The sequence below is a fragment of the Saccopteryx leptura genome, chromosome 5 (assembly GCF_036850995.1).
Source record: "Saccopteryx leptura isolate mSacLep1 chromosome 5, mSacLep1_pri_phased_curated, whole genome shotgun sequence".
NCBI classification, from domain to species: domain Eukaryota; kingdom Metazoa; phylum Chordata; class Mammalia; order Chiroptera; family Emballonuridae; genus Saccopteryx; species Saccopteryx leptura.
The window spans coordinates 207,718,649-207,735,987 of NC_089507.1; the positions used below are offsets into that span (position 1 = coordinate 207,718,649).

Here is a 17,339-nt window from a genome sequence, read left to right on the forward strand (position 1 = left end):
TGCTTCTCCTGTGTGCCCTGATTGGGAACCGAACCTGTAACATCAACATGCCGGGCCGACGCTCTACCACTGAGCCAACTGGTCAGGGCCCACAGTGATTCTTAAAAACATCATTTACTAACTTGACTTTCCTTTTCCAAATTCTTCTATGCCCTTCCCCATAACCCCCATGGTCTAGGTAGGCTCTGACTGCCCATTTTGAAGCTTGTTATTACCTCTTTGGTTGTGCTGCTCTTTTTAAGTAGCAATATTCTTGCAGCATTTTAGGGTCATTTTAATAGGAAATGCCTCTGACTCTTAGAGGGGAAAAAAATCTAAATTGACAGACATTAGACTAATAAACAGTAATTGTGACCCCAAGGATGATTGGAATCACAAGTCCTTCATTTTTCTTAGCTTGCATCAAACACACCGTGAACACAGAAAATGGGACCATCTCACTTTAATCCTAAAAGTTCTACTTAATGCCTACATAGCACATCATTTGGACATGAGAAATCATTATGCCGTACTGTAATTACGTGCCTCTGTGATGGTCTTCTGAGGGTGTGGTGTTCTGTAGCTCTGTGGGATGTCTAGGAAATCACAGTAAACAATAAATGGGAGGCAGTGTCTATGTCTGGGCTAGAACAGGCAGCTGAGATTCTGTGATCCCTCCATTGTTTGTGTATGAGGAAGTTGAGAATTTCAGATCGAAGGCAGTACTACTAGTTAGTGATTCATGCAGCTACAAACTCCAGGTGTCCTAGACTAGGGTTCTTTCTGTTCCTCGGACACCCAGTGTACTTGTAAGACCTCTGAAGCCGACGGGGTCTCAGTGCTATGGTGCTCCAAAGTCATTCATGAGGAAAAGGTCAATGTCATCAAGAGCATTGTGGTTGGAAATGGGGGCTTAAGTCCTGGGTAGCATAAAAATCAGTCATTTAAAAAGTCACATGAAATACTGTCATGGAATTTATTTTATCAAGTAATATATGATCATGATTTTAAACATCAAATAATAAAGGAAAGCATATGAGGAAATGCAAGCGTGACCTGTTGTATCTTACACCAACGCCTCTCTGACTTTTTCAAAAGAACTGATTTTAACTCTTTTAGTTCTTTTTCTATTGTGTGTATTTGTATTTCTATCCCCTCTCCTCTGCTCCTCTGAGTGTAGTCATGCCGTCATTCTTTGCTTCCTATTCTGGTTTCCTTTGTAATTAAATATGCCAGCATCTTTTATAACTCGTCTACAAAAACAGTATCTTTTTTACTCCACCCCCTCTGGAGCAATCGTAAGGGTGTGGGGTAGGGTTGGGTAGGGTCAAAGCAATACTTGTGGCTCTGGGGGTGCTGGGCTAAAAGACTACTGATTAGAAATGTTCTGTAGAAGTAATCCTTTACTCTGTGCTTTTCTCATGTCACAGTTAATTCTGAGATAATCTGAAATGTTTTATTTTGGATTTTACCAGAATCTTTGCTTTTTTTTATGTTTTACAGAAATAAGTGTCTTCCTTCAATAGATGATAATGAAAATACAGAAGAAAGAGAAGCAGGTAAGTGGTCTCATGTATCTTTTACGAGAACACGTTCAGCATACACGGGTGCTTTCCTAACGAGAGAGCTGGCAGTTTGGGCTCATCTTTTAGCCTCTGGTAGTTACCCTGCTGCCTGTTTCCAATTCTTCACGTGGTGACTAAGAGCTCGGCTCTGAATTACTTAGTATACAGGTTTTTACTTGTGTTCAGGCTGGCTCTATATAAGAATACCTGTAATGAAACTGTAAATCAGAAATTTATTCAAAAAAGGATTCTCATTCTTAAAATTCCTAGTTACGATGATCTGTGGATATTCCTCCTAGAGAAAACAGTGCACTAATTGAAAGGATGTAAACGATAACTACTTGGTATTTGGTTTCTGCAGAAGAGAAGCAAGTTAATAAAAACATTTGGCTGTGTGGCCCATCCTGCCAGGATCCTTTTCCTTAGTTGGTATTTGTGCTCCGGAGACCCCAACCAGTGTGGCTCACCTGCCTCACTGGGGCTCCTGCCTCTGTCTTTTGGAAACGGGCCATGTCTGGGCTGGTTTTCCTTTTCTGGAATAGGATGACAACCTGGTAACCCAGGGGATCTGAATTCCTGCCCTTCACTGGCCCCCTGTACAAATAGGTTGGATGGGACCAGCCAACTTTCCTCTCCACTCTGCTCCTAGGGAGCACTGACCAGTTAGATAAAGGGCAGTGTAAGGGATTGATTACAAGGACTGCCCTCTGGTCTGTCCCCAGTGGATAGGTCCTTGTGAAACCAAAACATCCTATTCTGGAAAATTAATTGACTGATCTGCTGCCAATTCTTAACAGGAAGAGCAGTGATTAAACACTTTCTATACACTGATTTCTTTCTGTCCAGCCCTATGGAGGTATTAGCTGGTTGACAAATACTATAGAGAAGTGGTTTTCCAACTGCCGGTCGCAGACTGGTGCTGGTCCGCCCGAAATTTCATGCTGATCTCCAAGAGAGTTAAACTGGAAAAGAATCACATGTCCATCAAAAAGGGGACTATCTAAATCATAGCATATCCACTTAGTGTTGTATCATGCTGTTGTTAAAAATAACACATTACTGAGGGGAACCCCAAACCCTCAAAACAATCAGCACATTTAGTTTTTATGACATTTTTAAAGGTAAACATTTATTTCAATAGAAACAGTATTTACCAAAATTACCCCAAAATGAATTAGAATTTCTTTCTTTTGAGATTTTACTGGTTCATAGTAAGACCTTTTGTATGTCAGCCAGCTATTAAGTAGCCTCAGTTAGAGGGCTTTTCGGTTGATGAACAGGGCAGGATTTTTGTTTAAAAGTTAATATATTAGCTGTGATAGAAGAGCAAGTCAAGTGGAGACATTTTCAGGGGGATTGATCCTGTTCCTCCTGTAGCACAGGTGACAGGCCATACTGATGACTGAACTCCAGAGATTGCAGAGCATGACAACAGAAAATTACAGTCATGCTAAAGCAATCTGCAGACTTTAGGACTGAGCATGTGTGTAGAGAGCTCACTGCCTGACAGAGAGGAGGCCCCTCTTCTGGGGTGAACTTGGGCTTTGATTCCAGTAGAACAGGATTGAAATTCTAACTCTGTCACTTTGTAACTTTGGACAAGTTTAGCCTCATTTTTTTAATCACTCAATTGGGAGCAGTCATACATGCCTCATAAGGTATTGATAAAGATTAAATAAGGCAATTCATCAACATACTTGTCATCCAGTGTGTCATTGGCAAGGAGATCTTTCAGTATAACAATAAAATTAACCGTCAAACTTGGTCCTCTCTTACCACAATTCTAAGGTATTAGAAGTAGCAGCGAACAAAATGCCCACTCTTTACTCATCACTGTCAATTTCCTTTCCTCTTCTTTGGAGAAAATAACATTTAAATATATTCTGATCTTGAAAACTCATCATTTCCTTGTCCAAAATGTTATCAAGGTAAATTAAACTAAGATGACAAATTTTACAAGTTAATCAAAACTCAGTAATAAATAACCATGCTTCTTAGTTACTAGAAACAGCCTGACAGGAGTAGAGTGGCTGTGCCAAGAGCAGTGTTAAAGATTGGTTTTGTATCGCTTGAGGAAGGATTGTGAGAAAAAATAGACTTCAATAAAACATTAAAAAATGAATCACTGGCTATAGTCTTTTATCTATGTATATTAAAAAAGAAACTGCTTTGAAGAAATGTATATTTTAATCCTTAAGATGACCAAGTAGTATCAGGCAGAAAAAAATTAGCTAAAGAAATAAAATGTGAACTGTAATAATTTGAAAACCTGTAGCAGTACAGATATATAGTATAGCTAAAAATAACTTCTTTGTGTTGGACAAATCCTGATGTTAGTGATAGAACAAATCTGTAATATGGAAATGCTGATTTTTATTTATCCCAGCTCCTTGTTTGGTACTGAGAGAAGTATAAATATGATGATTTTATGTGATATGTGATCGGTGTTATGGTCTGCAGGCACTTGTGATCCTAAGGGGTAGGTGGGTTTTGGGTCACGTGCACAATGTAGAGGAGAGGTAATAAACATGAATGCAATAGAAGTCACTTGTATAAGTACAATTAGAAGTTGGAGCTGTGGCCAGGAGGTTAAAGTCGACTTGCAGTAGCTAGGAGAGAAACATTGTGAATAGCGTTGCTGTCCTGACCAAAGCAGTCTGGGAAGTTCTGGGCTCAGAATCTTAAGAAGCCCAGACTACAGTAAAATGACAGGGGGGCCAGGAATGAGGAGGTAGGAAAATAGTCTTCACTCTGTCGCTACTGTATGTGTTGAGCATCTATTTGGCTTAGAAGATAGCACAAAAAATTTCTAGAAGAGGTCTCTCCTGGCCTTGGTTGGTGAAACAAACATTGCACTTTGGCAGATAAAAGATATTGAACCACTGAGGTTCTGGTTTGTCCAAAGCCATAGTTGTTTGAAAATAAAACTTACCGTTTCTAAAGATAACACAGGCACTTATTAAATATTATTTTTTCTCTGTCCTCCTAACTCTTCCAAGACTATCTAAATTTAATAATCTACCTTCCTTCAGTTTTTGTTACTGCCTGGAATTAACAAAGCTTAGGTTGACTTTGCCTATGGATTTAGAGAAGTGAAATATTTAAGAGTCTTGAAACATCATAAGAGAAAAAATAAACCACCACTGTACCCACCCCACCCCCTTTTAATGCAAAAATAAGAAAATAGAGATGGAGACTGGAAAGGACAGATTCAAGGGTCTTGGCGTGGAGGGGTGTGCATCAAAAGTTACATTTCCAAATCTGTTGATTACTCTTCAGTCCTTAACTTGCCTGCTTTTCAGCGGCATTTGACACCTGTGATCATTCTGTCTTGAAGCACTCTGTCTTCAGGCTTCAGGGATACCACAGTTGTCTTACATTTTTCCCACCTGTATCCCTGACCTGACTGCTCTTTCTCACTTTCTCTGTCGGTTTCCCTTTCTCATAGGGACCCTTATATATTAATGTCCTCAGGCTCTGGTCCTGTTTCCTCTTCTTTCTTTATCTAGTCTCTGGAGCAGTTGAATTCATCCTTGTAGAATTCTCTCTTGGAAAGTATATCCAAGAACCAACTGGATACCTCTACTTAACTTACCCTTAAATGCCTGAAACTGAGCTCTCCTCCTCCTAGTGCTAGCCCCCTGCGTGCAGTGAGGAGCCACATCGGAATCCCCATTTTCAGTGTGGCGATTCAATGCCCTTCTTGGTGGAGCTGAAACAAAGACTTTATTTAGGTTCTTTGCCTTTTCTGCCCGCTTATTTTGAGACACATGGAAGAAATAGTTTTTGTCTTATGTTTTTTAATCCTCAGCAGATATCTTTTCCAAGCTCCCAGCAAAGTGCCTTAAAAAGAAAAAAAATAGACCTTGGCTGGTTGGCTCAGTAGTAGAGCATCAGCCCGGCGTGTGGATGTCCCAGGTTTGATTCCTGGTCAGGACATAGAGGAGAAGCAACCATCTACTTCTCCACACCCTCCCCTCTTGCTCCTCTCTCTCTCTCTCTCTCTCTCTCTCTCTCTTACCGCTCCTCCCACAGCCATGTCTCGATTGGAGTGAGTTGACCCCAAGTGCTTAGGATGACTCTTGGCCTCTGCCTCAGGCATTAAAATAGCTCTGTTGCTGAGCAATGGAGCAGTACCCCAGATGGGCAGAGCATCCCCTGTAAGGGACTTGCTGGGAGGATCCCTGTTGGAGCGCATGCAGGAGTCTGTCTCTGTCTCCCTTCCTCTCAAATAAGTAATTAAATAAATAAACAAACATTTCTGGTGGGTATTAACAGATTATAATTTTATATTTTTTTCTTACTAATATCTGTCTTTTGTGGAAAATCCTCCTTTTCATCATTGATTAATTGTGCTGCATTTCTTGGGTTTTCCTTCTCCCTCTGGGATGTCCCAGCTCTGCCACTCTCTAGGAATGTAACTGTGACAGATTGCTTCATCTCTCTGAACTGATGGTCTTGTCTATAAAATGTGGGGTAGACTAGATGACTGACTATGATTCCTGGGAGTACACTTGCTGGGGCATCAGTTAGGTATATGTTTAGTTTTACAAAGAACTACCTGACCTTTTCCCAAAGTGGTTGTATATGCCATCACACATAACATTTCAAACCAGGTCTGATCATGCTGGTCTGGTGGCCCAGCAGTCACTGTGATTCCATAGGATGCTATAAAATGCTCAGTGAAGTGAGCATTAGCTTTTAGCCAGCAGATTCAGGACCAAGCTCCTCACTCACTAGCTTTATAGCCTTGGGTACATCACTTGATATGAATAATCTTCCGTTTTTCTATATACAAAATGGTATCTTTATACTAACCTTATAGGATTGTTGTGAAGATTAGAGATATCATGAAACATGCTTTGAATAGTAATCCATATATGCGCCCAGTAAATGTTTGCTGCTATTGTTATTGCCGGTTCCTTTGGGTTGAACATCCAGTTGCCTGCACCTGCATCAGCTTCCTTGGAGAGCCCTGACCTTCACCCCTGCATGCTGAAGCACAGACCTCTCTCCTGAGGGCCAAGGGTCCTGGCACAGAACTTTGTATACCAGGATGGTGTGCACTCACAGGGTCTGAGCTTTAACTGGGCACCTGTTACTGCATCGTATTTTCTTTTCTTATTGTTGTGGTAAAGAACACGTAACAAAAACTAACATGTTAAGCATCTTCTTGTATTCCATTTTAAATTCCTTTTACGTTACTTAGCTCCTCCTTTTCTTAAGCCCGCTCAAATACTAAAATCAGCAATGAGGTAGTCCAGCTGACTTGTTTTTCTTGTTTCCTCTAGCTGTAGGCTTTTTTATGAGGCTGGACTTTAGTTATGATAAAGAAACCAAAAAAAAATCCTTTTCTTTCATCTTTTTCCTCCTGGGACTCTCAATGTTAGGTTTGGGAGTATCGGATGAGTGGGGGGAGCTGGAAGCGACAGAAGGGGAAATGTGCAGCTGAATTTTGTCTCTCCGTCACTCCCAGGCGGGGCTGGGAAGTCTGAGCACAGATTGAGTAACCAGAACGCCGGAGGCAGACCTCACCACCTGGGACAGTGTCTGTGCCCTTTCGCACAAGCCAGGCCTCTTGTTAGGAGAGCAGGCCACTCCCATATGGTGCTGTGCCTGAGCCATCTGAGGTCCCCGTACCAGCTTCCTGGAAAGCCCGCTCATTCCTCCCAGGCTCTCCTTAAATCTTTGTTCCTGATCCTGGAGATGGTGCTGCTCCATGAAACTAGCACCCATGTTATTATCAGGTTATTGCCAGCCTTAGCTTGGTTATGAAATGACTTCCATAGTCTGCCACACCAGACCTGAAAGCATGAGGAGACTGCACCTTTATTGATGGTGCTCAGGAACAGCCGCTGTCTTTGTTTCTGAGGGACATCCCGTGGCTAAGCCCCCCTTGTTGTGAAGAAGGAAGCTTTACTCTGTGCAGAACCGCTCCGTGGTGGTACGGCACGGCTGTAGAAGAGCTCTGGGAGTGGGGGGCTCTGGGGCAGGGGCTCTGGGGGCAGGGGGCTCTGGGAGCGGGGGGCTCTGGGAGCGGGGGGCTCTGGGAGCGGGGGGCTCTGGGGGCCGGGGGCTCTAGGGGCGGGGGGCTCCGGGGGGGCGGGGGGCTCCGGGGGGCGGGGGGCTCTGGGGGCCGGGGGCTCTGGGGGCGGGGGGCTCCGGGGGGCGGGGGGCTCCGGGGGGCAGGGGCTCCGGGGAAGGCCTCTCTCTGACTGGATAGGTGTGCTCTGCTCCTCGAAGGTCGGCTTCACTCTGGTGATGGTGCTCCAGCTCGGCCAGGGAGACAGAGCCTTCGGTCCTTGGTGGGAAGGGGGAGTGCGCTCAGAAACAGCTTTGGAACTTCCCTCTTAGGGTGGCCTTCAGCATCTCTCACACATATTCTTTCCAATGGCATCCGTCACAGTAACGCTTCCACCTGTATATGTAGTTTTCTTTTTTTTCAAATTTGTATAGATTTTTAGTGAGAGAGAGGACGAGGGGGCGGGGGGGGGGGGGGTACAGGAACATCAATCTGTTCCTGTCTGTGCCCTGAGCAGGGAAGGAATCGGCAGCTGCTGTGCTTTGGGACAGTGCTCTAATCAGCTGAGCTATCTGGTCGGGACTGGAGTTGTTTTCTCAAGTGGCCAAGGGTAGTTTGGTGCTGAGTCTGGTGAACAAGTTAGGTGATGCTATAGCAGGACACCATTTTTAGTCAAAAATAAAAGGTGTGTGTAGTTTTGAATGGTGCAGATTTTCTTGTTGAAAATCAAGCCACTTGACTGTTGATGCTGCTTGACGTACGCGAGAGCAAAGACTCGGAGCCATAGAGCAGCATACTGAGTTTGACCCCACATATCTCCCCAGTAATTCCGCCTTTGTTCGTGAAGACATTTGAACAGATTGTGTGTACTGTTATTAGCATGATGAATGCAATTCTGGGTCAGAACAGTGTGCCTAAGGTTTTGTGTCTGTTAGTGGCATTGAAAGGTATTTGTGAGAAGCTATTTTGTTACCTGTTCTAGACATGGAACTTAAAAGGTGTTTCAGGTTCCTGCACATAATGTAGAAACCCTTGAGGTTTTTACATAGGAAGTTCTTACACAATATGCTAACAAGAACTCGGTATAGCTCCACCAGGACAAAGACAAAACACAAATAATGTGTGTCCTGTTTGCCACCATCTTCCCAAGGCCTAGCGCAGGAGGAACTAACGGAGTAGGAACTCGGCACATGTTGAACAAATCCATGCCTTCAAATTCAACAGCGCTCTTTGCATGAAGCTTGAAGGAGAAGAGTAATACTCTTGTTTCTTTCTTTTTTTACAGTTGTCACATTTAAAAGTTCTGAATCACTCCCCAATGTCTGATGCCTCCGTCAATTTTGACCACAAATCCCCCTCTCCGTTTGACCACAGCACCGATCAGGAAGAGAAGGTTGAGGATGTTGCCAGTCACTGTCTGTCCCAGAAGGACCTGTACGCCGCTGAAGAGGAAGCCGAGACCCTTTTCCCTAGGAAAGTGACGCCTCATAACGGGATGGAGGACAGTGGAGGAGGTGGAACTGGCGTGAAGAAAAAAAGGAAGAAAAAGGATCCAGGAGAGCAAGAGGGGGCAGCCAAGGGAAGCAAGGACAGGGAGCCCAAGCCAAAGAGGAAGCGAGAACCTAGAGAACCAAAGGAGCCCCGGAGGGCCAAGGAGCCCAGGAGGCCCAAGGAGCCCAAGGAGCCCAAGCAGAAGGACGGAGTCAAGAAAGCGCGGAAGCCCCGGGAGGCCTCGGGCCCCAAGGAGCCCAAAGAGAAGAGGAGCGGCGCGGAGTCAGCCGCCAGGACGAAGTCCAGGAAGGCCAGGTGCGTCCCTGCTCCCCACTCCGCTCTGAGCGCTGGGCTGGTCTCCACAGAGCAGTTTGCCTCTGGCCTTACTCTAGCCCATGCACACAACTTCACTGCTTTCAGCCAAAACGAATTACTTTCTCACTTCCTAGTGACATAACCTGGTACTGGCCCTGCAGTTTCTTGCCACTCCTTCTGAGTTAGAATTAAATGATCATGCCCAGGGTCACAGGTGTGATTCGGGAAGGAAGGCGGTTTCTGGAACAGCAGCGGTGTGCAGTGGCAGAGGGGGTGTCAGGCTGGGAGTCAGTCGTGCAGGGGCCCGGGGGGCCCGGGGGGTGTGCAGTGGCAGAGGGGGGTGTCCAGGCTGGGAGTCAGTGGTGCAGGGGCCCGGGGGGTGTGCAGTGGCAGAGGGGGTGTCAGGCTGGGAGTCAGTGGTGCAGGGGCCCGGGGGGCCCGGGGGGTGTGCAGTGGCAGAGGGGGGTGTCAGGCTGGGAGTCAGTGGTGCAGGGCCCGGGGGGTGTGCAGTGGCAGAGGGGGGTGTCAGGCTGGGAGTCAGTGGTGCAGGGCCTGGGGGGTGTGCAGTGGCAGAGGGGGGTGTCCAGACTGGGAGTCAGTGGTGCAGGGCCCGGGGGGTGTGCAGTGGCAGAGGGGGGTGTCCAGGCCGGGAGTCAGTGGTGCAGGGGGGCCCGGGGGTGTGTGCAGAGTCTACACCGGAAAGCACTGGCCAGCTTCCCTGACTGTGAGCTCTCCAGTGCAGGGCTGTTCGTTCCTGGTCTTCTCTCTCGTTCAGTAGTTAACATGGTGCCCGGCACACCCGTGGGTGCTCAGGACGTGGTGGTGGGAGCAGAGGCGACACAGAGATGGCAGAGGGAGAGCAGAGGCCACAGGCACGGGTTCCAGGCGGGGGGTGGGTGATAGCCGGGGCGCTGGCTGAGATCCTTCCAGGACCCAAATGTACTTTCTCCCTGGGGAACTCAGTGTTGTCCTCTGTGTACAAATGTAATGTTTTACATCTTGTTTCTCAGTTCTTTGTGCAGAACCTATTTTGAGGACATACAAAACAAAAAAATATATAACTTGATATATATATATATATATTATATTTTAGAGGAATTTAAGTTTCTAAAATCTAAGTGCAGAGGTAGAATGTAAACGAGGGACACCCATAAAAGCGCAGGATGTGAATGCTAAGAGAACACAGAGGAGTGAGGCCATCAGACCTGTGGGGGTGAGGCACGGAGGAAGTAAGGCTTAAGGAGAAAAAGCCTTGTAGGTGTAATCTGCTGCGACTCAGAACTTACTACAGGGTTCAGTTCATTTTCAGCAGGACAGTTGGTTGGGACTAGATGGGTGATTTTGTGAACCAAGTGAAGACTGCCTTATCAGAGTCACTCCCTTCTGCCTGGCAGGAGAGTTGTCTTCCGTCTAGCATAGAGGCTTGGGTGGGGTCCTAGGAATGTAGCACCTAAAATACCTCACAGAAGGTCAAGAAAGACAGGTGACACCAAGATCCCGACTAATGAGAAACTTGTGGGCTCTGTTTCTCAATGAACTTCCTGAGTATACTCTGGTCTCTGGTGTGTGTAGGGGTAGAAGAGCGAGTTTCTGTCTTCTGCCAGTAACTTTCCTCTTCAAATGACTTTGGAGGAGCTGAAGTGGTTCATAGGGTAATAGCATGTGTGAAAAGGAGAATCAGACATGAGCTAGTGGAGTGACTTATTTTGGTTATTACAGAGTACAAAGAGGAATCCTTGGGGATAATGTTTTAGAATTCGAGGAATCGGAGGAGAGTTCCACAGCCGTAATAAAGGGGTTGGTTTGTGTGTAAGAAGGCTATAGATGTCTGAGCTCCCTTTAGCCACTGGTCGCTGGTGCTTACAATTTTCTTCTCTTTCTAAAAAGAACTTGACATTTACTTAGTGTGAAACATGAAACAAGGTGATGGAGGCATTCCCCAAAACAAAGTTGGGTGTCAAAATGTATGTGTAGCAATATTGAAGGAACCTGATTTTGATCTGATTTAATCTGTATAAAATATAAATGAGTTGGAGAAGTGCTTGGTAGTGTTTTCAGTGGCTGCTTAGAAAACAGAAAACTTCTTCAGGTTTAGAAATTCAGAAGACACCCGACACCCTTTAAGAGGATTCTGATGGATACATACGGCTAGTTATTCCTTTAGAAATGTGGGCAAGTTACACGAGGCTTTCTTTGTCTTGATCTGTGGTCTGGGAAGAGTGACTTGTAACATTATAGAATTTTTTGTAGCCCAAATGGGATTCTGGTGGTGAGCCTTTCATTTTTTGTCCTTTATGTATTTATAAAATTGCTTTGGTTCCTTTAATTAATGACCCTACTGGTCAGCAGAAGCAATTTTAGTTATGACAGGATAACATTAATTGATAAAAATATATGTTGGTAGGCCTTGGCCGGTTGGCTCAGTGGTAGAGCATTGGCCTGGCGTGCAGGAGCCCGGGGTTTGATTCCCGGCCAGGGCACACAGGAGAAGCGCCCATCTGCTTCTCCACCCCTCCCCCTCTCCTTCCTCTCTGTCTCTCTCTTCCCCTCCCGCAGCTGAGGCTCCATTGGAGCAAAAGTTGGCCCAGGCACTGAGGATGGCTCCATGGCCTCTGCCTTAGGCACTAGAATGGCTCTGGTTGCAACAGAGCAATACCCTAGATTGGAGGAGCATCGCCCCCTGGTGGGCATGCCGGGTGGATCCTGGTCGGGCACGTGCGGGAGTCTGTCTGTCTGCCTCCCCGTTTCCAACTTCAGAAAAATACAAAAAAAAAAAAAAATAAAATATATATATATATATATATATGTTGGTAATTAAGTCTCAGTTTTTTGAGCTCTTTGATTTATTCTCCTATAGATTGGCTCAAGTCCATGTTTTGCTGTGAGCAGTTATTGATTAGCCCCAGGTAATACTTGATGATTTACAAATGGTTCACTGAATGCTTGGATTATTGTTGTAAGGGCTTCCAGCCTCTTCAGTCATCTTGCTGGCTGCCCCCTGGCTAATCTCTGAAGCACTGCTGTTATCTTATTCATGTTTGTAGTTGGTGGTGTAAACCAAACTTCCTATCCCCCCCTCTTCATTCACACCAGTTGGGAAGTAGTCAGCAGAGATGGAGATGCAATTAGCAGCTTTATTATTGGTAAACTGCACTGAAGAACTTCCCATTGGCTTGTGGCCAGAATCGGGAGTTTACCCCCCAGCACTGTGGTGTGTCCCTGAGTGAAGAGGATGCTTGGCCAGGTGTGCTCCACTCCCTTTTCTGGTCTCACCAGTCCAGCAGGTCCCTAGTCAGAGGAGTGAGAGAGGTTTGAACAAGGGCTGAAAGTATGTTTCCAATGTTGTTCTCTGCTTGGAAATAAAACATGATTTTTCCCATAAAAACATGGTAATGGGGAAATGGGATTCCCTCTAACAGTCTATGCCTGCTTAGAAACTTCTGGCTATTCCTACTACCTCCAGGACAGACTCCAACTCCTTTCTCTGATATTTAAACCCTTGGGGTCTGACTGCTCCCTGCCTCTCTGCCTCTGACCACAGACCTCGCCAGCTAGGTTGGTCTCACTAGTCCCTGAAGGTACTTTCATTTCTCCTTCGGATTGCTCGTGCTCTTTGTCTCACCATGATGCCCCTCATCCTTCTCCCAGCACGCCGAGTCCCCTCCGTTTCTTTTTTTCCCTTTTTTTAAGAGGAGAGGAGAGGAGATAGGCAGACTCCCACATGTGCCCCTACCGGGATCCACCCGGCAACCCCACCTGGGGCCAATGCTCAAGTACCTAGCTACTTTTAGCACCAAGGCCAATGCGTTCCCTCAGGGCCTGGGACAACTCTCAAATCAGCGGAGCCACTGGCTGCGGGAGGGGAAGAGGGAGAGAAGGAGGAGAAAGAAGGGGAGAGAAACAGGTGGCCACTTCTGTGTGCCCTGACCGGGAATTCAATCCGGGATGTCCAGATGCCGGGCTGACGCTCTATCCACGGAGCCACCGGCCAGGGCCACCCTTCTTTCGGTCTTGGTGCAAGTCCCAGTTCCTCCACAGAGTCCCCCAGACCAGTGTGCTCGTTCACCTCTTCTGAACTCCCATAGCCCTTGGAACCTCACCACATTGTCAGGTGGAGACGTTCACACCTGGGAAGACTGAAGGGGACCTCGTCCCACCCGGAACTGCAGCCAGGGAAGCAGAGGCCCACGGCGCAGCGACTTGCTTACAGGAGTGTGCTGTGAACTCAGAGCCCCGGATTCCCAGTCCTGTACATGTCCCTCTGCAGTGGCCACCTCTCAATCATAGACGGGCAGGATCTCTCCTCAACAGAGCTTAAGTGCCTGAGGTCAGGACCACCATGCTCTTTGTTTTTTATGACCCTGGGGGTCGGTCACCAAAGAGGTTTGTCAGGTTATTAGATACGTGGGCATACAATTTATTCTATATAAATATATTTAATTTACATATAATATAAATTTTAATTTATGTATATAATATATATTTATATATTATAAATAAAATTTTACTATGATATACAATTTATTTTCTTAAAACAAATGGATAGAGCTCTTCTCCCTGAAAATAGGACCCATATAGGACACCATATAGTAACTTCTATCGTTGTCTCCATTTTATAAATAAAGAAACGAAAATCTTTAAAGTGACTTGTGCAAGGCACAAAGCTAATGAACTGTACCATCCGGATTTGACTCCAGGCTCCCTGCAAATCCTGCTGCTCTCTCCCGTCGCTCAGTGCTCGCTGGGGAGATGGCGGGAGGGTCCAGTGTCGGAGAGACCGCTTTATCATCTGTGGGAAACAGCCCCTCTTCCGTGCAGTCTCTGCTTGTGCACTCTACAGTAGCTGCTCTCGTAAGGACTCAGGTGGCTTCTGCTTTTTCCTGAGTGTTTTCTCTTTGTGTTTGAGCCAGCAGCTAGATAAGTGAACATTAAACAGGTGATAGTTGGAGTCTAGCACATTTTCTTTTTTTTCAGGAATGATATTAATAGTGGTAAATACTTACTTATTACTTAGAGAGAAAAGTTCAAAATGCCCAAGTGGGAGAATCCTCTTTTAAAAACCACCCTCTCTTCCTTTTCTTTCTAATTATTTTGGAGCGTGAGTTCAGTTCACTCCTTTGTTGTATTAAACTCAAGGAAGCTCCTCCAAGAAGCACAGATGGGCTCTCGGTCACATCCCTGACTCGGGAATGTCAAGTTCACTTAGCTGATTTGCTTTTATGGTTTTTTACCTTTTCCCAAAGAGGATGGGGCCACTCGCGACAAGAAGACATACGAAGGTATACACGTGTGTATACGTACATACACACACAGAGACCTGTGCATGTTTGGGCACACATGCCTGTATAGCTGCAGTGGCAGAGGCGTGGGGGGTCAGAAAGGTAGGCAGGTGTCAGATCTTTGGGGTCAGGTAATATGATCAGGGCTTTGGTATTAGAAAAGCACCCCGCCAATTCCTCAGGGAAGCCAGATTTTTACAAGTTGAGAAAAAAGTTTCTCTTGATGGGGAACATTACATAATGTAATGGATATTGTCCTCAATGAGAGTTTTTGGATCAAGTGCTTCTGTGTGTCTGTGAATTGCATATTTCTCTTTCTTGAAATAGCCTTTAGTAAAAGTCAGCTTCTCTGCATCCAGGCACGACTCTGAGCAGGAAAGACGGCCCATTCTTGTGTGCGCGAAGCCATTCGGTGCTCTTCACTCTACCTGGGAGTCCTGAGGCGTAGGGGACAGCCCTCTAGGTTGTACTCTCTGGAGCTGGGAGCTGAGCGTTGCCCTGAGCTGGAGGTTGCTTTTAGAAGCTGTGGTCTTGAATATTGGTGTTCATGTTGTTGATTGAGGGCAAAGCATAAGCTTTAGAATTTTCACAAATGGCAGAATGGCTTATATTCTCTCTCGAAAGTCAGGAAGTTAGTCAGGCCCTGGTCAGGTGGTTCAGTCGATAGAATGTCATCCAGGCATGCCAAGGTCATGGGTACATTCCCCAGTCAGGCAGGGCACATATGAGAAGCAATCAATGAGTGCACAACTGAGTGGAACAACTAAGGAGAACAACAAGTTGATGCTCCTCTCTATCTCCCTTCCCTCAACCCCTCTCTCTTCCCCTCTCCCTCTTTTTCAAACCAATGGGAAAGAAAATTAGTATGCTGGCCCAAGTGGAGGCCTGTCTACCTGGATCTCTAGTTCCTGCACTTGCTGTGCCTAAGAAGTCACCTGGACAGCTTGTTAGAAAAGGAGGTACCCTGACCTCGTGCCCATTAGGTCGAGGTGGAGCCCAGGAACATGCAGTCAGAGAAGCAGATGAAAGATCACTGGGAGTATGGAGAATATTTATTTTTCATATTGAACATCTAGGAATTAAAAACCAAAAAGGGGGAGAAGTGAATCACTAAGAAATACAGTGTATGTATTGGTCTCTGCCCCAGTTCCCAGCACAAAGCTCCTGAAACCCTTGTAGATTCCTGAGTGATAAGAATACCGGGAACATCTCTTATTCTGGTACTTGTATTTGACCCTGTCGCTTACATGTAAGGCTTCTAAAACCATTGTAATTTCCGAAGTGATAGCACTAGGAGCATCTTTTGTTCTAATGAGGCGATTCTGGGTGGGCTCCGGCGTGGGGACTTGTCACCATGGTGGGAAGCTTGGGATTCTCAGTCCTGCCCCTCATCCTTCAGCGAGGAGGACGGGCCAGAAATACACAGTTAATTGATCATGCCTATGCGAGGAAGCCTCAGTAAGATCCCGATAGTAGGGGTTTGGAGAGCTTCCCGGTTGGTGAACACATTCACACGCTGAGAGGGCGATGCACCCCAGCTCCACAGGGACAGAAGCTCCTGTGTTCGGGACTCTCCCAGACCTCCCCCTATGCATTGCTCCCCTATATCCTGCACCATAACCTTTAACAAACTGATAAATGTGTTTCCCTGAGTTCTGTGGACCGCTCTTGCAAAATAATTGAACCCAAGGAGGGTGTCATTGGAGCCTCTCATTTATAGCTGGTTGGTGAGAGACATGGTGACAACCTGGGCTTGTGACTGGCATTTAAAGTGGGGTTGGCGCAAGCCGTCTTGTGGGACTGATCCCTTAACCCAGGGATAGTCAACCTTTTTATACCTACCGCCCACTTTTGTATCTCTGTTAGTAGTAAAATTTTCTAACCGCCCACCGGTTCCACAGTAATGGTGATTTATAAAGTAGGGAAGTAACTTTACTTTATAAAATTTATAAAGCAGAGGTACAGCAAGTTAAAGCATGTAATAATAATTACTTACCAAGTACTTTATGTCGGATTTTCACTACGTTTGGCAGAATAAATCTTTATAAAACAACTTACTATAGTTAAATCTATCTTTTTATTTATACTTTGGTTGCTCCGCTACTGCCCACCATGAAAGCTGGCGTGCCCACTAGTGGGCGGTAGGGACCAGGTTGACCACCACTATCTTAACCTGTGGACTCCGATGCTGTCTCTGGGTGGAGATTCTTTCTTTCAGAAGACTTGTTCTTACATTTTAATCACTTATTAGAAGAAAGAAGACAGTGAGTAGAGACCCTGGCTTTGAATCTGCTGGGCTTAAGTTAAGTAGGGAAGGGATCTAAATGATAAGAACAGAGACCCACCTCTGAAGCCTCGACCAAGTTTCCATTCCTAGTTTTCTAAGAGCACCTGGAGTGCTTACCCTGTCATCTCCAGGGCTTTCTAATTAGGGGCTGGTGTATGGTGGACTTTCACCCACTCTGAGGAAACAGTTACTAAGTAATGCTGTGTGACTTATTTACCCAGCATATAGTCAGAGCTTCCTGTGTGCTTTGCTTGGCTTAGGAGTACTTTTGTTGGGAGGGGAGGCAAGGAAGGAAGGTGTCACAGAAGGATCATCTGGGCTCTTTCCCTCAGAGGCTGTCAGGAGTTAGAAGAACAGCCTAGCAGGTATTCAAATAAAAAAACAGGCAACAATACAAGCAA

General features: G+C 45.8%; 1 protein-coding gene across 8 annotated transcripts in view; it reads left to right on the forward strand.

Moving 5' to 3' along the window:
* Positions 1 to 17,339, forward strand: part of CHD6 (chromodomain helicase DNA binding protein 6) — a 178,082-nt gene that overhangs the window by 56,669 nt on the left and 104,074 nt on the right. For all 8 annotated transcript variants that reach the window (XM_066387784.1, XM_066387780.1, XM_066387785.1 and 5 more), the window contains 2 exons: positions 1,483 to 1,538; positions 8,852 to 9,372. In XM_066387784.1, the coding sequence (XP_066243881.1) occupies positions 1,506 to 1,538; positions 8,852 to 9,372 (554 nt within the window). In that variant the 5' untranslated portion in view covers positions 1,483 to 1,505. The remainder of the gene's footprint in view (positions 1 to 1,482; positions 1,539 to 8,851; positions 9,373 to 17,339) is intronic.